This window comes from Stegodyphus dumicola, chromosome 7, assembly GCF_044657685.1.
Source record: "Stegodyphus dumicola isolate Sdum_Otavi_A_Nest chromosome 7, ASM4465768v1".
Classification (NCBI taxonomy): Eukaryota; Metazoa; Arthropoda; class Arachnida; order Araneae; family Eresidae; genus Stegodyphus; species Stegodyphus dumicola.
The window spans coordinates 136,733,260-136,758,814 of record NC_140774.1 but is presented as its reverse complement, the minus strand read 5'-3'; the positions used below and the strand labels follow the sequence as shown (position 1 = coordinate 136,758,814).

General features: G+C 31.0%; 1 protein-coding gene across 1 annotated transcript; it reads left to right on the top strand.

Annotated features, from left to right (window-relative positions):
- The first annotated feature begins 282 nt into the window (after positions 1-282).
- Positions 283-16,464, top strand: LOC118182405 (uncharacterized). The gene is made up of 3 exons (XM_035351748.2): positions 283-376; positions 10,742-10,825; positions 15,877-16,464. Exon 3 carries the CDS (start codon positions 15,891-15,893, stop codon positions 16,302-16,304), a length of 414 nt encoding a protein of 137 aa, XP_035207639.1. The 5' UTR covers positions 283-376; positions 10,742-10,825; positions 15,877-15,890; the 3' UTR covers positions 16,305-16,464.
- Positions 16,465-25,555: the final 9,091 nt, after the last annotated feature.

The window sequence follows — 25,555 nt, the reverse complement described above, 5'->3', positions numbered from 1 at the left end:
GATTATCAAGTTAGGGTACAGGAAATTGTGAGCGTGCTGGGTTCCAACAGGCGGCAACCTTCTATGACTGTGGGATACAAAAGCTTGTGCACCGACTTAACAAATGTTTGGATAACGGATGTGATTATGTCGAAAAATAATAAATAATAAAATGTAACTGACGTTTTCTAAATAAATGTTTTTTAAGGAATGCGAGCCATTGTATCTTTACTTTTCGAAATGCCCTCGTATTACAATATTATATATATGTAAAAGAATATTTTTTTCCTTCTTAAGGTGAGTGAAATAATACACAGGGACAAACTCTCCAGGTCGAATCCATGGAAATCTGTGACACATAAAGAATTCTACGAAAAGCTCGAGGAAAATTCTCAAGGTGATACATTAATATAAATACTTTGGCTGGTAATAAAGTTCTGATTTTCTCATAAGTTATTGCTGAAGCCATTATTTAATTATAATAGCATTATTAGAAAAATTTTATTACATTTACTGCACATACTTCTGATGTTAGGAAGGGCATAATGTAGTTTAATAAATTTAATAAAAGTTAATTTAGCTTAATAAACTTAGACAATGTAGTGTGTTGATAAAGTTTACATAATGTTGTAGATTAATAGAAGCTACATAATGTAGTAGTTAGATAATAAATTGGGTAACTTAATAAAACTTACATAATGTATTCCTACGTGGGAAAAACTGCATAGTATAGTTCTTCCCACGTAGGAACACATTACGGATCGCATTTCTTACACTTACCACGTAGGATTACATTTCTTGCAGTTCCTACGTTGGAAGAACTACATAAAGGAGTTCTTCCCACATAGGAAGTGTAAGAAAATTCCAATTCATACAGGACAACTTGCAGCATTGAGCAACATTAATACGTCAACGTAATTTAAAATTAATCCAAAGAAACGCTTTCATTAAATAAGTACAGCCTATTTCAAATTCAAATTATTTAGCTTTTATATACATTATTTAAAAATAGCATATACAAACTTCAGTAAACAGTTTTTGATTTGGAAATGATCTAAGTAAAATATAACTTATAAACCTATCTATGAAATAATGATTCTCGAATATTCAGAGTTAGGTACAGAATGCTCTTTAACAAGAAAATGTTTCTCAGGTTATGATTATGAGATAAAATTTATTTTATCCAATTTGTGAAAAGTATTACATAAAAATATGCATCAAGGACGACTTTACGTTTACTTTCTAAAACCAGCATTTTTAGGAGTCGCTTCTTCCCAAGTCATTTAACTTGAGACCCGCAGAAACATGCAAAATTATTTTGCTTATAGTACTTTTATTTTTAACTAGTTTTTAAGGCATCTCTTATAAATTCTATTGCACTTATTGATAAGTTCAATGAATTTTATAAAATACAGCATTTATTCCATTATATGTTAATTTTTAATTCGAGTGAATGTGATATATTTCAACTTCCATTGCGTATTTTGTTAGCTCCATTCCATTAAAATTACGTTGACGTATTCCATAAACCAGTTTCGCTCGAAGTAAATAAATGAGTTCAATTATTCGTTTAAAAATATATTTTGTAAATAAAAAATTTCTATTTTAACATTTTTTCAAATGATAATTCCGTACCGAATGTGCTAGATGCCTACATTTCTAACGCAATCAATGTCTCTAATAAATTGTTTTTGAAAATTAATAGTGCTTTGAGTACGACCCTCTGAAAATTTAATTAATGTTACCTCCACTAATTTTGATTGGATTAGAGAGGATTATTCTTTTGTTCGGTTTGACTAAAGCAACTATTGACGTCATCTGACATTTTATTTTTGTGGGGTGATATAAAAATTCACACTCGGTATGTATTTTTTCTATCTAAATAACATTACGCGAACTAAAGTGACCTACTCTAAAATTTCACGCATTTCTCAAAAACTAAACCACTGGTTTCAAGAGAGATTTGGTCATTCCATCCATTTGAAACTCTGTGTTTAACATTGAATTTTTTGTTCTGAGTTTAGGTTGAGAAGAACATTGTCTAAAACCTTTGCACTAAAAGCTGCCTCTCTATATGAAATAGATAATCGATTCTTTTGTACAGTTAAAAACTTTTATTATAATTCTTCTGTGCAAAAATGTGTGTGCTAAATATTCAACCTTTGTGTACTCTAAAATAAGCCGCATAAATCTTTACTTTACAGAATTTCCATAACGTTTTATGTTTAAATAATACCAGGAACGGCAATCCGAATAGGCTGTTATTTAATGATGGAAGTTCTTAAATAAGATATTGTCCAACATAAAATAGCCAAAGATTTTGTTTTTGGCCATATGGCAATGGCAACTAGGAACCATTCTTATATTCTATCTTTTTAAATCATTTCGGGCAGTTGTAACTGGTTAGTTTTGCGCATACCATTAATAAAAGATGCTACCCTTATTTATATCTAATTTCTAAATAAAACTAATTTTTGCATTTAAAAACGTTTTATGAAATATTCATAAATATAAGAAGTAATTGGAATTCACTCTTATAAACTTCGAAAAATGTGTTCCGTTTTCAGTATGAATATAGCATTCCAAAGCTATACATGCCGTTATATTCTGTTTTATTTCGTTGCATTTCATCACCGAGAATGATACAGATTCTCTAGAAAATGCCGCGCTTGTAGCTATATACACATTTGTATTGCAAGACACAGGTCTTTAAAATCAGATTTTATATTACGGCATGGAATTGATCATATATAATCGTACTGTGTGTGTTTTATATTACGGCACGGAATTGATCATATATAATCATACTTTATCATGCCCTTATAATATTCGGCTGATATATATTATAATATTATGTATTTATCTATTCTGTTGTATAAATGTATAGTGTTTAAAAGCATCTGCATACGTTTTACGTTCTCATATTTTAATTTTTTAAATTTATTTACTACTTTGCTGCTATCATTATTATTATTACCATCTTATACATTTTATTTACTTACTTTCCTACATATATTTTTACGCAAGTGCTTTACTTATTGCGTTACAAAATAATGACACAATTCTTCTCTGAGAACATAGTCTCATTTACCATTCTATTATTTTCTGTCAATACTATATTGCTGTATCTTATCATACCTGGAAACATGTAGTTGCCCCCAGTGAAGCCTATATATTGCGCTAATATGACTGGCCGTCAGAGCAGCCTTGCAGCTGATGGTAATAAGCAAAAAGTAAGGAAGCGAATTACAAAATCAAATTAAAAATAAAAACATTTAAGTATAACAACGTAAGCAATTCACACGAAGAATACATTTTTAAAAACAACTGTAATTATTAGATAAAATATTAAATCTCTATTTGAAGTGTCTCAGGAAATTTTAGATATTTTCTTAATATTTCATACACAGTACGTTTTAGCTGAATTTCTTGTCAGGTTTATCTATAACAGAAGCCGCAACTTTAGTCGGGATGTTTCGGGTTGAAGGTCGTAAGACAAATTGCGAGCAAAATAAAAAAAAGAAGGGCAAAAAACAACAAAAACAAAAAATTTTCGAAAAGTGATTCAGTTATCTAAAGTGAATCGACATTTACAGTGATATGCTGCAAAATCCCTTTTCGAGACTAAAATATCCTTTTCGGCTGAAAAAAAAAGGTTTATGAGATTAAAAGGCACTTACAACTTTTTTTATTGACACGTACTATGATTTTTTTTTAGTTTTGTGTTGAAACTCAGTGTTGAATTATCATAGAAAGGAGGCGCGCAATAATTAGCTGTAAGTATGCTAAATTCATTTCAGTTGAGTACATCTATCTCGTCAGATTAAAAAACAAATATAATAAGCCGACTATGTTTATGCTCTTCTTGTTTTAATTCCTTAACAAAATGTAGATTAGCCGAGCAAAAATAAATTCCAGCTGGCAGCATGTCAGCAGCTAATCTGTGACTGATCAATGTAGACGATTTCCTCTCATGTTCCATCCATGGAATAACTTTATTACAGTTAAACAGTATTGCCTTTATATGGCACTACAACGAATTGAGAAAGGAGAATTAATACTGGATCTGTATAAATCACTGCTGATATGGCCAAATTTCTCATATTGTGAACAGAAAATCTGTTTTGAAACTTGAATGCTTTGATGAACTAGTAAGAGACATGACCTTTTCTTATGTTGGGAATTTGATTTCCCCTTGTGCATGCACAGTGTTGAAAACGAAGGGAAATGAAACTGTATATAATCCCGTGCAGAAGCCAGAGCTGTGTGGATGCACATGGATTTTTCAATTAGAACCATGGTACTAATTGAAAAATCCACGTGCATCTATCAAGAAATTAAATTTAGAATTTGAAATGAGATGAGAACAATACGTTGCTGTTTGAAGAAGCTGCTTTATTTTCTGCAAATAATATTATCTGCTTCTTCGGTACGCTTAAACTGATTTTAAACTCTCACTCTTGCATTATTCTGTATTTCGTTTTTGCATTTTTGCATAAATAACAGCGGCTTTTACATCTCCAGTGATAAACAGCCAATAAAAGAAACCTAACGTGGCTCAAAATTTAATGTCAAACGTTTTGATTGTAATACTGTACGTACCTTTTCAAGTTAAACCAATTGGTGATTTATTTCTTTTCCTTGAGGCCCACCAAAGACCGATTGGTAAGATCGCTGAATACAAGTCCCGGTCAATGGGACGGCGAGTTGAGAGGTGTCATGACTTCTCCCACGGATAACGTAAATGAGAATCAATCCTTGAGAATCAATCAATCAGTGTAGTAAGTAGAGTTTTATTAAGGCAATCCTTTCTTAGGCAGATAGCCCTTGTAAAGAGAACGATGGGTTAAGTGCTTTCAACATTTAACATACCTTTCTCTACCTTGAACTTAATTCAAGTAAATTCAACTCATCAATTGGTATGTCAGATTTGAAGAAACAGATAACTAGATCCCGTGGGTAAATGGATGTAGCCATTATTTCTTGGATGATTCATGTTTCTGTTTTTTTAAAGTCATAAAAACAGTATCCCAGTTTAGCTTCGTAGGCATATCAGTGTAGTAAGTAGAGTTTTTAATTTTCTGTAATTACGATAATTAATTTAAATGTGAGAATTAATGATGAATCTAAACAATTTAAATATTCTGCGCTAAGGCCAAGCTTTTTTTATATTGAAAACAATTGGTACATTTTTTCATAGCTGTATATCCCCTCTAAAATCGAAGAAGAATTTGTTAGATTGAAGAAATTGTTAGATTAGACAATACTTCAAAAATAGGTTAGCTCTCTCTGGAGCCATATTAGTCGATAATGCTGTAACAACAACTAAAAGAATTTTAACTGCAGAGGACAAAATAACTGTATAAAACATCTAAACATAAACAATTTGGGAACTTTTTCTATGAACCCGCAGGATATTTTATAATGCAAAGAAGACAACTAAATTGCTCCCCAAGTAAGCTTTAGTATTTAATCCTGCAATGAATGCCCAATATATTTATTAAGTTTTTCTCTTGCTATATTCATATTTATTAGAATTACTTCCTTTGAGAATACAAAATTCTCACACCGCTACTGTAATCGTAATCGCTGGACTGCCACCTGCGCCGCATGCATAAAAACTGGACAGATTGGTTTTTCGATCCTCTTTCTGCAGACGACGTTTCAACCGAGTGTGTGGGGCCTTTCGGACAGACACATCTCGCCCTCGTATTATAGAGCATAACTCACGTCTCTCTGCTATTTTATTTTTCCCTGAGTTGGATGAGAAGATATGTTCCATTTTCTAAAAAGTGCGCGATTTAGTGATAAGTATTTTGGATGGAAATTGATCTGTCGTGATGCGAGACCAAAGGTAAACCTACATGGAATGTCTGAACTGTGCCGTTCCCAATATGTGTAGACCTGTTTCGTCAACCTCGGGAGAAGCCGCCCATGTGCTCAAAGAATAGAAATGTATGATAAAAGAAGGATCCTTTCGTTTAGAAGACAACCACTTCACATAAAATAGTGAAATTAGAAATCAGTATTGAGCACTGTACCACCGATTTTCTTAGATTAATAAGTCGGACTCTCTATTTGCAAAATAGACGGTACTCGTGACACGCATGTTTCACATATCAGTTTTGTGTTTCTAAGATCTTCATGATGATTTTCGTATTATGTGTTATATATTAATATTCAAGAGAAGTTTTTTTTTTATGAAATAAATGTGTGATTAAATGATTCTGCAAGTCTCATGCATGGGGGTTATTGGGTAAGTCAACCATTTTTGTATTCCTATTATTAAATTGTCAACGCAATGTACTCCACTAATTTTCAGGCTAGCTAATTTTATGCAGACATGATTTATATTTGATACTCGTAGTATCCCACCAGATAAGAAAATCCATTTTCTACACCACACTTCCCTTAAAAATAACACCACTCACACTCGATGATTAGCAGCTATGTAGTAATTTCGCTATGTTATCTGCAGCAGACTTTATTAAATATAAACGTACTTTCACACATGAAAGATAATACAAAATGGCAGAAATTATGAACCGCTGATAGAGTTAATTTTAGTAATTTTCAGACGTTGTTTTGGACAGCGAGATAGTTAACGAAATTGGCTATCATACAGTTAGGTTAGGATTCAAAACTCAAAACATTCATAAATGTTTGTAGTTGTGTATCTTTCCCTTTTGCGAATGTAATAACGGTCGTTCCGTCATTCCCTTTGGTTTTGACTGAGCAATGTTTTGCAGTAATAAATCATTGATGAGTTACCATTTCTAACGAATGCTTAACAAGCATTGCTAGCTGTGGGACTGCAGGATTAAAAAAATTGAATGTTGTAAAAATATATAAATTCGAATGTAGGCAAAACCAAAATTTCGTTTAAAGTTCATTCTATAAAACATATAGTTGTTATTTCGTTTAATTTTTTTAAAATCTATTTCTAAAATTTTGATGATAATAACGGACAAAATTAAAGAGAAAAAAATTCCATTTTTGGCGCGTTTTCTCAAATATATTCCACAGGTAAGGGGTTAAATCCTTATGTAAAAACTGCAGGAGAAAAGGTAAAATGGGGAGAAAATGAACGATGTTAGTTGTGTATTTTGGCGCCCCATGCAACATTCAAAATGATTTAGATGCAAGAGAAATCTTTGAAATAGCGTAATGCCTAAATTCGCGTCCTATGTCCATTAGCTTGACTGATACTTTACAAAATTGTACTGTATAACTAACTACACAGGGACGATATTATCTGTTTTATACATTCAACATTCAAGCCAAGTGCGATCTGCAGGATTTGGTGATGTTCGATTGAGTCTCGCTGGCACTATGCACTTCTTAATCAGTGTGTTTTGAGCACTCTGTATTGAATTAGGTTTATTTTAGTAAAGCACGTGAAGGCTTTCTGCATGAGAAGATGGATTAATTCGTGGAAGCTGTTTCAAGGATGACTGGTTCGTAATCACATTACATATATAACCCTGTTTAGCATTATACAATGTGATCCAACAAGTCAGAGAAAAGCGACAAAGTAAGCATGTAGTCCTGGTTTCCTTCGATGTCCGAGGGGCTTTTGACTCTATTAGCTGGTTCTCCCTACTGTCTATATTAAAAGAAATCGGCATCTCAAAAGAACTATTTGATATAATTAAAAGCTATCTGGAGAGTAGAGAACTAATTTTTCTGGGCAACTCTAATACAATTAATCTTCATTATAAAATTGAAAAAGGCTGTCCCCAGGGCTCATGTAGTGCTCCCCTGTTCTGGACCCTCATAGCAAATAAATTACTGCAAGAAAATGCACCTGATACGAATATTACCTGTTATGCCCATGATATTATGGCAACTATTACAGGAGACTCCCTCGTAAAATAGAGGCTACTTTTAACCTGCTTGAAAATGTTGTTAAAAATGAAGTACTGAGCAAAATTTAGAATTTAATATTGAAAAAACAAATGGTATGTTTTTCCCTCGGAGAAGGAGAAATGTTAGAACCCCCGGAATGAAATATGATAAAAAAAAGAATAAAATTTGTGAAACATTTAAATACCTGGGTGTAGTGATCGATGATAAGTTGCATTTTATAGAGCATTTTAAATCAATACAACGAAAGATAGAAAACATTGTAAATTATTATAAAAATACTTTTACTCCGATCACGTTTTCTGGAAAAAGCTCTACCCTGAGGGATATTTACAAAAATGTTGTTATACCGAAAATTCTTTATGGTATTAGTGGATGGGGTGATCGAGCAGGGAAGCTGGTCAAGACAAGGCAGAAATTAGACTCATTGCAGAGGGCCTAGACACTTGCAATTATAAGATCATTTAGAACAGTCCCGACAGAAGTTGCGTGCTTACTGGCTGGTGTACCACCTCTCTCACTACAATTTAAATTTACTTATGACGAATTTTGTCTGAAATATAATATAAAACAGAAAATAATGTATGAATATAAAGGAATTACCAGCGAGGCTTTTTTAGAACATAATCTGAGTTCAAGCCATCCTAGTAAATATTACGGTATATCCTATGATAAAGAGTATATTTCAGCTGGCGAAATTGAAATTTATACAGATGGACCAGGGTTTTCGGAGAGCATCGGCTGTACCTTTGTCGTATTTTTCAACGGTATTGAAATTGATTGCAAAACTTTTACTTTAAAACTAAGAAATCCAGTTCATCAAGCAGAATTGTTGGCAATTAAAATTTCTTTATCCTGGTTCAAGAAATTATCCGTAGGGTATTATATTAATTTATACTCAGATGCCTTATCTGCTCTTATGACGCTCTCCCGCCCCTTTCAAAAGAATAATATTGTTAATGAAATTAAGCATATACATTTAGAACTACGAAAGAAGCATATTTTGAATTTACATTGAATCAAAGCTCACACTGATCATTATGGAAATGAGAGAGCGAATGCTCTAGCGAAAGAAGCCTTCCTGGGGGTTGGGACCGAAAAGGTTTTTATTCAAGATTCGAAAGAGAAGACATGTACTATAATATATGACAAGCTTATTAGAGACTGGAAAAATTTGTGGTATCTCTCTGAAAGAAACAAAAGCTATCTAAAATGTTTAAAAATTAGCAAAAAAAAAAAATAAATAAAAATAAAAATAAAAAATAAAAAAAATGGGAATTTGAGGAGATGCAGATGTCAATCAAATTCTCACTGCACATGGAAGGTTCCTTGCTTATTTAAAAATGTTCCACCTCCAGGGAAATGATACATGAAAAGTTTGTAATAAATTCGGCGATTCAAAGCATTTCGTCGAGGACTGTTGCCTGGCTGGAAGTTTGAGAGGAAAATATAAATTTGCGAAGCTTGAGGATTTATTTAGTAACTATACATTGTTTAGAAAATTTGCAAGAGATGTTATGCAAACTGTGAATGAGAATAAGAAGAACATTTGTATCGAGATATAACAAAGCAGAAAATCATGCTGAAAACAGAAATAATTGAGGTAACTTATAAATTTAAGATGAATTTTGATAATATAAAGAAGATCTGAAAAATAATATCTAATTGAAAGTCAAACTTATAAATATTTTAATCTTAGGAAAAAACACAGAAATGGAAACGACACATTTATATACTATTTCACCGAGTGTTTGGAATGTATGTATCTACTTTACTTTTTTTTGTTATCCCCTTTGTGGCTTGGCCTGTCCGCTCATAGCCATATGGCAGGTTTTGCCTGCTAGGTGGGCTGGGGGTCAGTGCTTAGAACTAACTAAAGAACCACGCCTGTATACTTTTGTGATAGAAAAGAAAAACAAAATCTGGAAATAAAGGTCAGGAATATTGTACATATCGTTTGAAAAGAATTCATAAAGTTTTAAGCAATACAGTTATGTACCAGAAAAGAATTAAAATGTAAATAATATGAAAAGGTTTGAAGGGGTTTTGATAGGTAGTACAAAAAGACTCTTTTAAAGTTATATATATAGTTTATCAGTAGATATTATCAATAGAGATGTCACAGGCGGAATAGCGATACATTTTATAGGATACTAGATGACTGTTCATTTAAGATAGCATGGGAATTTTATAAGGAATTTGTATATATGAAAAGTGAAAAATATGTAATGTAATTAATTATATTAAAATATTCATTATTATAAATTAGCTATATCATGAATTGAATACAGTTTTCTTAAAATCATCCCGATTCAAATTTTAAAAAAATATAACTCTTAAAAGCTGTCTCTTACTTTTAAGTCGCTTAGTTTGTTAATTAGTAACACACGGATCAAATCTGACGTCATATAAAAAAATCAATGCGAAATCGTGTTTCGATATTAATGGGCCCTTTAATAAGCAATGAATAAAAGTGAAAAGAATCCAAACATGCTTCCACATGAAAGCGATATAAAAGTACCTGAACGGATAAATATAACCAGCCAAAAATAAACTGAAAATTCTCATAAGAAAAATAGTAACAAAAATTTTAAATGTTTGGATAAATTTACTTAATCGCACAAAAAATGTTTTTTCTCCATAATGAAGTAATTATTTTATTATCAATATTTTTATTTCTTTGAAATGAAGCGATATTTAGGTGAATATGTTTTTTCATAATGAATTAATATCTATGCTAGCACATTTTGTATTATAATGGAACATTATCCATTACCGTTAAAGTTATTTTGGGCAAAATTATTTAACAATTTTTTCCCCTATAAAATTATTTTTTTTACAGATTTTTTTTCCAAAACTATTTTTCCATCTTTACATTTATTTTTGTTTCTTACAGATTTCAAATTCCAAAGAGGAAAAGGAGAGATTACACCATCTAAAACAAAAGCGGTAGAAGAATTAATAAGCTGCGTTACGCATGGTAATATTATGTTAATTTCAATTTCAAACGATAAATCTTTGACAGAGATGCTGGCATGAAGGTCGTATGAATTAATTAAGGCGTGTCATGAAACATGGTAGGATTTTAGCATAATCAAGTCTTCTGTGCCCTAGTGATTCTTAAATTTGCTGTCTGCTGCAGCAGTTAATTGCAAACGTTTGCATGGATAAGTGTACTATCCTTCATGAAATCTTTTTCTGTCGGTAGACTAAAAATGCATTTTTTCATCATAATTAATGTACGTTCTTAAAATATTTTATAGTTTTATGTGAGTTGAATAAATTTATCGATTTAAAAGGGGTATTAAACTGCGAATTTGTATAATACTCGAAATTTATCCAGACGCAACACAATGATATAATGAGCATTAAAAATAATTGCAAAAAGTTTAATGTAGCCAGGGCATGATTCTCCATCGTTTTCATGTTCTAAATAACAACAACCTTTAAATAAAGTACCACTTCTGATGGATCGCTTGTAAAAAAAATCCGATTTGTTATTCCAATAAATTCCTATAATAAGGAATTTTAAATTACATTTTATTAGATATAATTGGCTATATGTAAAAACTGCTTTTTCTGAATTTTTGCCAAAATATACAAATTTTCCCCTTTGTATTTGTTTTTTTTTTTCATTAAAGATTGTATTTTATTGTTCAGTTGAATAACATATGATTCAATTGGTTTTTAATTAAAGAAAAATTAAAAGTTTATAATATATTTAAAATAAATGCTTTGAAACAAATACTATGTTTTGTTTCAAAGCATTTATTTTAAATTTCGCATTTCGAGTTATATTTGAGCATAGACGAAATAGAGGTACGGAAAATTCTTCAATCCGATGATACTTTCGATTAACGGTTGACGGTTGGAAAGATGAGACGCAGAATAGGTACGAAACCTATAAATAAGAGGCACATCTCAATCTTAATTCCGATAAAACTGAGCTAAAATCTCATCTTCAAAGTTAGTTTATACAGCTCCTTAACAACAACATAATGCTCCACTCTTCCAGCCGCAATACTATAATTTAGTTTTCTTCCACGTTATATCTGTAGTATAAAAAAATTGGAACTGCAATATTTAGGTATTAGCAAACAATACTCGGTCAGCTGCAGTAATTTATTATGATTTATATATGTAACGATATTTTATATGAATAGCTGCAGAACTGTGCAATGAGCTAGAAAAAAAGTACCACTTTGGGTTGCCCATTAAAAACCGTTATGAGCTTCAAATACAGGTTCAGATTGCTCTGTTTTACCGAGAATCTAACTATCTCTTTATAGGAAAGCAGAAAGCTTAAATTGGGAAAGCAGAAATTTTTTGGAAGTTGATATAAAATTTATCGCACACATCACGCACAGATAGGCAGACATCACTGTAAAAATACTGAAAACCTGTTATGGGGACACTATTTCTTGCTTATTCTTTGGAATCTCACTGTCAAATTTTCGAACTAAAAACATTACCTCCCTTACCTATGCATATAGGTTCCTCGGTGGAGGTAAATAAAAGAAAAATTAATAAAGAGCTTTTATTTAATTTATTGGTGACTTGGTCTTTGTGACATTCAGTTGAGGAAACCTTATTCTTAGCAAAATGGAATTCGCATTTCGAGTTATATTTGAGCATAGACGAAATAGAGGTACGGAAAATTCTTCAATCCGATGATACTTTCGATTGACGGTTGACGGTTGGAAAGATGAGACACAGAATAGGTACGAAACCTATAAATAAGAGGCACATCTCAATCTTAATTCCGATAAAACTGAGCTAAAATCTCATCTTCAAAGTTAGTTTATACAGCTCCTTAACAACAACATAATGCTCCACTCTTCCAGCCGCAATGTGATAAGGATAATAACAAATTATTTCATTTTCCAAGTATAAAATTCTATTTCAAATTGCAAAGCAAGTAATTACAGTAGACCAAAATTCAAAAATACGTATAAATGGATTTTTTTGAATAATCTAATTTATTAAAATATAAATAATCAATCAGTGATATGATGTCTAATGATGGAATCTAAATCCAAAAAGTGTGGAAACTAAATTAGTTGCATAAAATTTTGAATGATTATTTAATTGCTCTAATTTTAAAATAAGGTTTAAATTCAGTAACAGGAATGACATATTTTATTAGTAGATGAAATTTACAAATACATAAACCGAAAATAACCTTGACAGTTAATATATTGCGGTAATTAGTAACCAGTATTAAATTGGAAGTTGTAGCATTCCAATAACAATTTAATCCAATCTTATTATTAATCCTGAAATATACTTTAGTAGGCAGATTTCGGCGAAGTAACAAAAAATGATTATGGGTGGTAAAAATTAAAACTATAAAAATGATAATTACGGAAAAATGACCAAGTAAAGAATCATAATCCTCACTGAAAACATAAGAACATAAATTACTTGAAAACGAGTTTAGTATAACTGATACCTTGGTATTCAAAGCAACAAATCTAAAAAACAAATGTCTTAACTAAATTTTAAATATTTATCTTAAAATAGTTAAACAAAAGACAAAGCTGTAGAAAATAATTTATGCCAAAGTAAATTTAAGATTTGTTTCGTATTAAGAGAATAAAGGAAATTTTCATTCCTGAACTATATTTACTTTGATCTATTTCTCTTTAGTTTTTAAATACGATGAGAGTTACTCCAAAGATTTTACGTACACCTAAACGTACAAGTTAAACGTTATAAATCTTAAGAGTGTTCAAAATAGTCCTCTCAAACGTCAATGCATATATGGAGGAACATTTTCTAAAGATTAAATGCTTCAAGTCATCCATTTCTTGTAATTGATGAAAAATATGCTGTTATAGATTTGTCAATCTTATCTTCGGAATAAAAACATCGGCCGCGTGTATTTTGTATTAGAATAAAAAATAATAAAAATTCCCAGACTGTAGAGACATTAGGTAATTTTTTGGAAGCAGGCAAGATGAAAAATTAGCAACCTCCTCTTCCGCCTCGAACCACGGACCTCTGAAATACCAGCTCAGTGTGCTGACCACTACACCACGAAGGCACTCTAGGAAAGTGGGAGAAATACCTTATATACACCCTTTTTAAAGAGTGACTGGGGTTTTTAGGGGACCCAATCGCCAAATCCTGGGTGTGGAGAATCCTCATCCAACACCCTTTTAGTTCGGATGCCACTGTAGAGCTATTAGGATTTTTGGAAGCAGAAGAGATGAAAAATTAGCAACTTCTTCGCCGGGAATCGAACCACGGACCTCTGAATACCGCATCAGTGTGCTGACCACTACACCACGATGGTATGCTAGAAAAGTGGGAGAAATATCTTATAAGGTAACAAGATAAAAAGAATAGGGTTAATGTGACATCATTTCGAGATTTTTGTTCAAGAAATCCGACTGTCAATCTTAGTGAATGAAAATATGAATTGTAATGGTGAAGCATGAGTTCCCTAATATGCACTTATTAAAGAATTTTTGGAAGATATTTAGTGGTGAATCCGTTAGTTGTAACTGTCTTCTGTCCCTCTAACAAAATGGCTTTAATACACTGTGTTATAGAGTTCCTCGCTTTTTTCTTGTTAAACGTAATATCAAGGAACCTAATAAACTGCCAAGCGATTAATCGCTTAAGTCCAAGAATAGAAACGTAAACTCGAGAAAGGTTAACTACCCTTTATTTCACTCAAAATAAGATTAACAATCGACCCGTTTCTGAGCGGGTGCAGCAAAGCTTCGACTTGGGATTAAATTCAAATATGTAAGAAATAAGAACAAACTAATGACTAACTAAAGAGATTTAGCCAAAGCTAAAACATTTCTAAGCCGGTTGGCCAGTAATATTGAATTAGCCAACGAACTATCAAAAGGCACGTAATACAGCCGAGCGTAATAACAGCTTAGAGAGACGTAGCCCAAAAGCAAATGCGTGCCACTCAGGAATTCTAATTCTCTCTGGTGAAGTCAGTTGAAGACTTAAATACTACTCTCTTTCTCATTTGCATTTAACGTGATTATATAAACTCATTCTGGTAGGGAGTTGTATGCTGAAACAAGCAACGATAGAAAAACAGAATTAAATTAAAATAACTGTTATAAAATTAAAATATACCTTACAGTGTTTTTATGGATAAAGCGTTATATATTACCTTTTTCATTCCTCGTTGTTTTTCCTCGTTGTTGAGTTGATTTCATTTTCAAAGACCCATACTTTACTATCTTAACTCGTTAACACTTCAACGAAAGGTAAGTACGATGCGCCACCATTTCGACCTCTAGAAATAATGTGGTATCTACCATTATGAAGTACGTTTAGAATTTCATTCCTGTTTCTGATAAGTTCAGCGTTTTCGTGTTCTGTTAATTTATGGGAAGCCTAACGTTAAACTAATTTTTTTCACATGCGATTCTTTGTGAATAATTTTGTGTGTAGCTACGGATCTAATATTACATTTCCTTTATACCGTTTGGTAGGAACAACGATTTTCATTAACATCTTCCCTACATATTTTCTGTGACTACAAAGCTGACAAAGCCCCTCCTGTATATGCTTAATGCAGGAGAGAACTTCGACCTCTTATAAATTCTGTAAAACATCTGAATACAGTCGCACGAGAGGAAGCTTCCTTTTATATCCTAACTTACTTTCACGTCATCCCTCTTGATATAACTCTACTTTAAAATCACAAAGTATCATAGCATGATAGTTCTGTCGCATCAGTTCAATTTTCCCTTCTTTCTAAACTTATTTTACGATAGACACATTGCAACTGTTGCCACAACTTATTACTCTAGGACATAAAAGAATTCATATCTTTCAGCAAAATTTGTCAGTCCCTGTCTCAAACATTTCAGAACCACTTACATATTGTTAACAGTATTTCAGTCTAAAATGTTGGCAGTTCTTCATAGTATGGGAATTAAATATAATCAACAATTTCTTTTATTAGGTTTATTTCATTTCTTAGAATTTTAGAAAGTTTTAAATATAAAGTAATAAATTATTTAAGAAAATTGAATGTTTCACATATTTTAGCCCCTGAAGTAAGAATGATATGCCAAAACAAAAACAATCTCATTTCAACATATGGCAAGCATTATAAAGCGCCGGATTGTATCACCGTGCCTCATTTACTAGAGAAGGATGTGGATTTCTCGCGACCTGTTCAGCCTCTCACTGTCCCTTATTCATCTAAATCCTGGAAGACATCGTATAATTTAGACTATGGCTTAAAGCCAGAAGTGAAATCAGTCAGAAAATGCAGCTTCCCAGAAATACCTTCAATGATAGAATATAGTGATCCTCTCTATAAATCAGAATGGACTACATCATATGAAGACTATGGGCAAAAAAGAGACTTCGCTATTAACACGGTGCCACTGACGGAGCAGATTGAGAAGTCCGAAGCATCAAATATGGTTTTGTTGCCGAATACTGAAGTGGGAAGGTTGCTCAAATATTAAAAAAAGACTTATTGTTCACAATCTGAAAGTAGACTAATTCTTGACAATTATATTTCTATAAACACGTGTAAGGAATTTATTTTTTTGATAACTGTAATTTTGAATATCTCATATTCAGTATCTTATTTTTAATTGTATTTGTTTTGTTATTTCTTATTCATTAAACATATAATTTGCTCTGCAGTAGATCATTTTAATTATTTAAACATTTTTTAAATATATAATCAATTGACTATGTAAAGTACATTTTTAGATTACTCGGCATGAACATCCTTTTTTAAGGGGACCGTGGACTTTAAAAAAACTAAAAATCAACCAAAATATTGAATTTCCTTTTTGCTCTCGTAACATTCTATATACGTAATTACATCGTATATAACAAAACCGAGTGCAAAATTCTAATTTTTAAAGAAGTTACAAGCATTTAAAATGTATAAACAAGGTAAACTCTGCCCTTTAAATTTTGGAGAAAATGTAAAAAAAAATTATTTCAATAGTTATTTACTGATGCTATAATTTATATATTTGCCCAAAGGAAGTGTTTTTTTTTCTAAAAAAAGGCTAGAAATGTCAGTATTGTAAATTATTAGCGAAATTAACATTAGTTATGCTGTAGAGACATTAGGTTAATTGGAAACAGGCAAGATGAAAATTAGCAACGCCTTCGCCGGGAATCGAACCACGGACCTCTGGATTACCGGCCCAGCGTGCAGAACCACTACACCACGAAGGCACGCTAGGAAGGCGGGAGAAATACCTTATAATATAAATGCTATACGCGTAGAACAGGAGGAAATAAACTAGTTTTCTCTACTCATAGCAAAAAAGCGTGATCAGCGTCGCTTGAACCAAAGCAAAAAGAGAAGTTTACCTGATTGGAAGAAAACAGAAATAGTAAAAAATATTGTAAAGCAATTAAACGGTAACGTAACTGTAACAAATGAAGGTAAAACATATGGTACGGGTTAATTTTAAAGTTTAATTGGATATAATGCATAAATTGTTGCTCAATAACTTGGAATCACATAGCAATTGGCGATATGTTTATTTTTGTCTTGTTTAATATTATGAGATTAAAAATAGTTAAATAGTGCGAAAATGTTATATAATGTTTACAAATTCATATTTAAAGTTAATTTGCTGTTTCTCCTGAAAATATATTAAAGGTAAGTTTGAAGAAAAACTTTAAATTCGTTTTTCTCAAAGCAATTTTTTTGCAGTTCGTATGTTTAGAAAATGCTCTTTCCTCTCATTTTTAGTTAAAAATGAATGATATATAAAAGAAACTATCTTGTTATATGTTACAGTAGATGTGTGCATGCATTTTTGGATGTGAGGTTATTAAGAAGTTTAAACTTGTGATAACGTTTAATGAAAGGTGACATTTTTCCAAAAACTGGATGTTCAGAAAAGTTCACAAAAATCATTTTTAAACATTTCTGATCCATCATATTCAATGACGGATACACAGAAATTTTATTAAGTCTTTACAAGTAACTTAATTCGAAAATTAGGAAAAAATGTTGAAAATCAGAGTTCAAAAAGCATTTGAAATCTTTAATTCAAATAATTTAGTATTTGTTTCAAAACATTTAATTAAAATTGAAATTTTGGACACATATTTTATACGCTGAAACTGATTTTATAATATGTATAAAATTGATTGTTGAAAACACAAAAACTTAAAAAACTAATTTTTGAAGTCCACCTTTCCTCTTAACTTCTTATTTTTGATTACTGAAAACTAAACTATTGTAGGGTTTGACGGGTTTTCAAACTCGGTTTTTAAAGTAAATTTGACACATTCAAAAACCCGCTTTTCTTTAAAGAATTGATATTATTATTTAAAAATTAATTTTAAACTTATTTGACTTGCTATTCATTAATGCAACATTAATGCAACTGGTAGCAAACACATTTTTCAGCGTTGGGCAGGGCTTGTGTAATGTGCAGCCGCGTCTTCGCACATGGAAAAGACGTGCTTAACCGATTTAATGTTAGTTCATATGTGCAGTGCGTTACGAATCATGACAGGTTCGCTTAATATTGTAAAGTGAAAACTGGAAAAAAAAGATATGGCTGTTATATTTAATAAAAATAACGCAAGTATATTTCTATGTTTTTATTTTCTATTTTACATTTTAAAACTTTAATTTTATTACATATTTTTGTCTCTCAAAAATTAATGTAAAATAAAAAGTTCTGGCTTTCGTCTAAAGGGATTTTAAATAAAACACAGAGCCCAAGGCCGTTAGAAGTATACTTCGCACCAACTTCATTAATTTTTAAATGTCGACGGGAAGATATTTTCCCACCTACGATCTGTTCTGCCATCTGTTAATAACTTCAGAAAATACCCTCCCCCCCAAAAAAAAAAACAAATACCAATGACGGGCTTTGTTCACATAAATGGGAGTAACAATGAAGGTTAGCGTGGGGTCTAGAAGAGACGCCTATACTGGAGAGACATTTTGTCTTGTGCTTTATTGATAAGCACAGAAGTTATACGTCTATGGCTAATTCTTAATAGTAGGTACAGTTTTGAATTATAGTTGCCAATTTTTAGTAGTTAAGGAGACGCTTAAGGGGACGGTGGACTTTAAAATAGCTAAAAATCAACCAAAATATTGAATTTGGTTTTTTTACTCTCGTAATATTCCACATATGTAACTACATCATATGCAAAAAACCGAGTTCAAATATTCTAATTTTTAAAGAAGTTACAAGCATTTAAAATGTGTAACTTTGCCCTTTAAATTGTAACAGCGTAAACTTTACCCTTTAAATTTTGGAGAAAATGTTAAAAAAAATTATTTCAACAGTTATTTACAGCTGAAATATTTATATCTTTGACAAAAAGAAGTGTTTATTTCTTAAAAAGAGGCTAGAAATGTTAATATTGACAACTATTGATGAATTAATTTTTGTTATATAAATTCTATAGGCGTAGAACAGGAGGAAGCCAACTCGTTTTCACTACTCGTTGCAAAAAAGCGTGATCAACGTCGCTTGAACCAAAGCAAAAGGAGAGGTTTACATGCTTGGAAATAAACAAAAATAGTAAAAAATGTTGTAAAGCATTAAAAAAATAATGTAAATATAACAAATGAAGATAAAACGTATGATGCGGGTGAATTTTAAAAGTTTCATTTCATATAATGCATAAATTGTTTCTACCTCTAACTTCGAATCACATACCAATTTGCAATATGTTTATTTTTTCCAAATTTAATATTATGGGATTAAAAATAGTTAAATGATACGAAAGTGTTATCCAGTCTTTATATATTCATATTTAAAGTTAATTTGCTGTTTCTCACGACCATGTATTAAAGGTACGTTTGAACAAAAACTTTAAATTCGGTTTCCTCAAAACAAATTTTTTCGCAGGTCGTATGCCTTAAAAAAATGCTCCATGCGTCTCATTTTTAGTTAAAAATGAATGATATTTGGAAAATACTATCTTTTTATATGTTACAGTAAATCTGTGTATTCATTTTTGGATATGAAGTTATTTAGAAGTTTAATCTTGTGATAATGTTTAAAAAAGGCGACTTTTTTCCCAAAACTGGGTACAAGTTCACAAAAATGCATTTTAAAAATTTATGATCCATCATATTCAATAACGGATACACAAAAATATTTGCCAAGTTTTTATAACTGAAAGAAAAATTAGGAAAAAACATTGAAAATTAGCTCGCAAGGAACATTTTAAATCTTTAATTAAAATAATTAATTATTTGTTTTAATTTTTTTAAATTTAAAATAAATTAAAATTTTGATCATATATTTTATGAACTGCTATTATAATATGTATATGTATCAAATTTCTTGTTGAAAACACAAAAACGTAGAACAACTAATTTTTAAAGTCCAACGTCCCTTTAACCTCCAATGGAAATCTCTAATTTGTTGTAGTCATATTATTTTTTGCACTTTCCATGGAAATGTATAAAAAACAGAAGAAATATATAGCAGAGGAGGCTGTTGAATTATTTTTTGCTCTCCCAAGTGATCTTGGAGAGCTGGTATGATGATACCAGGAGTTTTGATTCCCATTTTATTTGTATAGAAAGGAATTATCAATCCTAGTCTAACATGAACCAGTAGAGAAAAAAAAATGACCCCAAATATTCAGTGAAGAAGTTTTAGAACATATTGTCAAGCAAACAAATTTATATGCCTTTATTCTCTGGAAAGAATAAAGTAGTAGGATATAGTAGTAGTAGTAGTAGTACTAAAGTAGTAGGAATTAAGTAGAAGGGGATTCGGGACCTCAAGAAAAATTATCTTTTCGACTTCGCCTAGCACGACAACTGATTTCTGGATTTTAAAGTCGTAAACGCAAAGGGCAACCTGTAAGTTTCCTGAGCAGCAAGAAAACTATTTCAGATGACGTACGATTGACTAAAGGTGTTGACCATATGCCAGCGTTAAATATATATATATATATATATATATATATATATATATATATACGTTGCCGTTTGGGCCCATGGGAAAAGAACAAGATACGTTTGTACAACTTGCAGTATCTCACTGTGTGTTGCTCCGTGTTTTCTGAAATTTCATGGAAAGTAATATATATAAGTTCTTAAATTTTTAAATATAAACTATATCTTCTTTATAATTTCATTTGCACATTTTAGTATTTGCAAATTATATATTATGAATATTATGAAATTTGATATAAAAAGAAATGCAAAACCTAAGATGTCCTACCTTTGAATAGTTCCCAGTTGGTTGCGGGAAACATACTTCCCACCAAAAAAATGGCCTTCAAAAACCAAATTAATTTTAGGTAATAAGCTAAATGAATTTCTTTTTATAAATCAATCTTAATCCTAAAAATATTTTAACATAACGTTATTAGGAAAAAATAGCCTTTAAAGGGTTAAAGTAATCCATACTTTCTTTCTCAACGTTTCGACATAAATTATGTCTTTATCAAGCTTCGGAATTAGGTTAAGAAGCTACGTTTTTTTTTTTTTTTTAATTCCTAAAAATGGGCAGATTAGATTTCCTTAAATTATATTAATATTAACAGTTAAAATAATAAAATAAACTTCAAAAATATTTATTTAATAACTTTAATTTCATTTTAGATGAAAATGAGAAATAAAATAATCGGAAGTTTGGGATAGTTTCAAAAAGTAAGGGATAGAGAAGCAGCTATGGATGGATTTTCTATTAACAGCATTACAAATAGTTTATTCGCACAAGAGTCTCTTCATCAACAAGAATATTTATTATCAAGGAAACACTCTATAGTAATGGATCTCATTCATGCTTTTTATGACAATGCTAAACATAAAACTAATACTGAATTACATTCAATAAAAAAAGAATAGGAAAATATTCTCTATAACTTTAGACGAGTGGACTAGCAAATGAAATCATAGATATTTACGCATTAATATACACTACTTGACAGAAGATCTCAATTTGGGATTAGTGCCAATAGCTGGTTCCTGTGATACTCAGAGAACATTAGAATTGTTATCTGAAAGGCAACAAAATTTCAACTTAAATCTAAAAACTGACATAGTTGCAGCAGCAAATGATGGTGCTGTTGTTATGAAAAAATTTGGCAAATTATCATTTATAATTAATCAACTATGCTATTTATACGCTATCCACTTAGCAGTTAGTGATGTTTTATATAAACGTATAGAGCTGGCTGAAGCTGAAGCCGAAAATAAATGTTTCAAGTGAGAACTCGGAAGATGAAGACGAATACGAATATAACGATTATGAAGATTCTCTTTCTTATGTTTGTAACCGAAAACATTCTATTTTTATTTTATTATTCTATTTTTTAATAGAAATTTTTTAACATTTTTTATTTTATTATTCTATTATTTTATTTATTCTATTTTTATTTTATTATATTCTATTTTATTCTATTCCTATTTTGTCTGACAATTACAAACAATTAGTTTCCCAAATTAGAAACCTTTGTAAGTTCTTTAGAAAATCTCTAGTAAGAAACACCATTCTTCAAAATTATATCAAAAAAGGAAAAGGAAAGGAATTAAATTTAGTTCTTGACTGCTAAACAAGGTGGAATAGTAAGGATGACATGATTGGAAGATTTCTTGCAGTAAACGAAGGTGTTGTTTTAGCATTGAGTGATATTGGTTCTTCTTATATTTGGAATGAAGCTCAATATCCTAAACATTTAGAAATTCATAAAGTCTTGGGACCGATTCCTCTAGCAGAAGGCTTAGGGCGACAAGATGCCAGTTTACTAACAAGGGAAGGTATATCTGAATTTCTTTTAAATTAATTAAAAAATTTAAACAATGAAGTAAGTTTGAAATTATTACATGCTTTAGAATAACGAATTCAAGAAAGAAGACAAGTAAACTTAGCAACTCTTTTGTTTTTTTTCCAAAAACACAGAACATATCTAGTTCAGCGAAGAAATCTAGTGTAAGTTCAGTGAAGAAACCTTCTAAAATCGAATTTCAGAGAGAGTTCAACGAAGAAATCTTCTAAAATCGAAATTATTAAGTTATTTTAAAAGATATTGTCTAGAATATTTCCAAATATTTATGTAGAAACCGATTCTGAGGAAAATCAAATCGAAGAAGCTACTTATCAGAGTACTGCTTTTTTAAAAGAAGCCATGGAAAAATCAAAGCTACTGAAGAACAACTTACAAATCAACGACACTAAAAGCTGAATTTTAATTATTTGAGGCAACGAATAAAAGAACAGTAGACTTAGATTTGTTATTTGATGCCCTGAAAAATATAAAACCAAGCTCAGTAGCTAGTGAGTGAGTATTTTCAATTTCATGCGATATTGCGTCCAAAATAACGACAAGACTCAGCCACCGTTCAGTGGATATTTTATGTTTTTTAAAATCCTATTTTCTTACTATTTCTTTTCTTTTCTTATTCCTTTTCTTTTTATTATGTTTTTAAAATCCTATTTCTTAGGATTAATTAAAATTAGGAAAAATAATATAAGTATTATTTGAATTTTTTTTTTTTTTTTTTTTTTTTTTTTTTTTTTTTTTTGAGTTTTCGTTATTTCGTATAAGTAATAAGTATATGTAAATCCTTATTTTTTTAATATTTTGACTTTTATATTTATTTCGTTTCTTGTTATTTGGTATTTATTTCGTTTCTTGTTATTTGGTATTTATTTCGTTTCTTGTTATTTGGTATTTATTTCGTTTCTTGTTATTTTATATAAATTAAATAAAATATTTTTCCTTATTCTATTTTTTGACAAAAATACGAAAACCCGTTAAAACTTCTTTTTTGGAAATACTGAATTCGAAAACTGGTTTTCCAAAAGAGTCGGTTTTGTGTAAATCCTAAACTATTGTAGAGAACTCTTAGATATCATAAAGATCCAAAAGATGGCTCTAACGGTTTTTCCCTCTTTTTCGGTAGGTGTGAATTTGTGACGGGCGAATTTGTGAATTTTCCCTCTCAGAGCCATCAATGAAGCTTCGAAGTGACCTCGATCATATCACGTGATACTTGCTAGTTTTTGAAATGGAATAGTTGGTACCACTCTGGAATACCGCATATGATTCTTCTTTGATTGTGTTGAATGGCTTACATGTGGTGTTTATCTTTGTTATTTGCGCATAAATGCGAAGCTAATATACTTTTCTGTCCAAATTAAAACAATAGAGATGTAAAACTAGGCATATTATCTGCATTCATCTATTAACACATGTCTCTAGGTAATTATCTATACCTATATAATGGAGATTCTAATGTAAATCGGATTACCCGACCACGTAACAGCTAAAAAGCTACTTGCATCTTCAATTTCCATGCCTAAAATTTGCTTTGCATCTTATAAACAGATTTAACATTTTTGACTTCGAACGGTGCTCCAAATTGTAGTGTGTGCACCATCAAAACCTGCCTAGGAAGGATGCATAAAGCATGCCCTCCATGAAACGAGGAAAAATGTGTTCATTATCTTCAAAATGAATAAGTCGTATATATAGATATAAAATCTAGGGCATGAGCTATATATATTCCCAATGAATATTTTTTGATCTTGCAACATTAAAAAAGAAAAAAATCATAATATTTCCCATCGGTTAATTTGTCCCATCGGTTGAATCCGCTACTGACTGAGCTGATATGTTTCAAATAATTCGGAGGTAAGCCGCACCCATTTTTATTTATCACTCTAACCTAAAACTTATCTCTAGAAGGCATACTTGCAGAATGTTTTCTTTATAATGCCGCATATAGTTAATTTTCCTTGAACACTTATTTCGCATGTATTATATATCAACCTTACTCATTTAAAATATATAACCTTTTAAACGTTTGCATTAACTTCATTTGCACTAGTATCGCATTATATGAATTTATTAGTAATTACTGCATATTTATTTACCTTGTATTGGTATTTTTTCTAAATCATGAGCCAGCAAACTCAGTCTAATATAGACAACCTTAATATCTTACGTCCTGTGTCGAGCCTTCTCCATTTTTATAATGTAAACCCCAATTTATGGTTCTCTCAACTAGAGGCCTAGTATGACATCGCCAGAATTTCTCCTTAATAGTGTTTATAATACCGTTTTACAACCCCCATTGACTGGCAAAATACGTTTAATTGAGTTACATTGTGAATGTAAGGAGCCGAAAATCCGTGCTCTTCTTCAAGAGCTAGATTTCTGCGATCAATGCCCTTTGTAATTACTTTCCTATATGGAAATCACGCGGAAGAGACTATTGGACAACCTTTTACTAAAATACTTTTGGATATATAGCCTTCCAAAAACACACAGAGAATTCTAGTTGCTTTAAGCGATGAACTTGCGGAATTCATCCTTTATCAAAGTGGTTTCCATAAAGGTAGGATAACGATCGATGATATATTTCTTTTATAAACATCCATCAGTAAAGGCCTTTGTCAACAGAAACCACCTGATGTCTGTTTCCTCTTACACTGAAAAGGCTTACGATAAGACACATACGGTATTTTGCGCGATTTTCATGCAAATGACTTGGGCGGCAACTTACCAATTTTCATTCAAAAATTTTGAAGACTAGAAATTTGCAAAGAAGGATTGGTTCTGTTTTTTGAGATAACTTTGAACAAGAAGAGGCTGTTCTTCAAAGCTACGTTTTAAGTGCTACATTGCTTAGTTTAAAAATAAATTCTGTCTTAAAGTAACTTACTCCTACCGTTTCAGGATCGTTGTATGCTGATGACCTCCAAATTAGTTGCCAAGCGGGAGGTATGAATTGTGGATAGAA

Coding starts and splice junctions, on each gene's coding strand:
- LOC118182405 (XM_035351748.2), top strand. CDS start 15,891: ATGATATGCCAAAACAAAAACAATCTCATTTCAACATATGGCAAGCAT.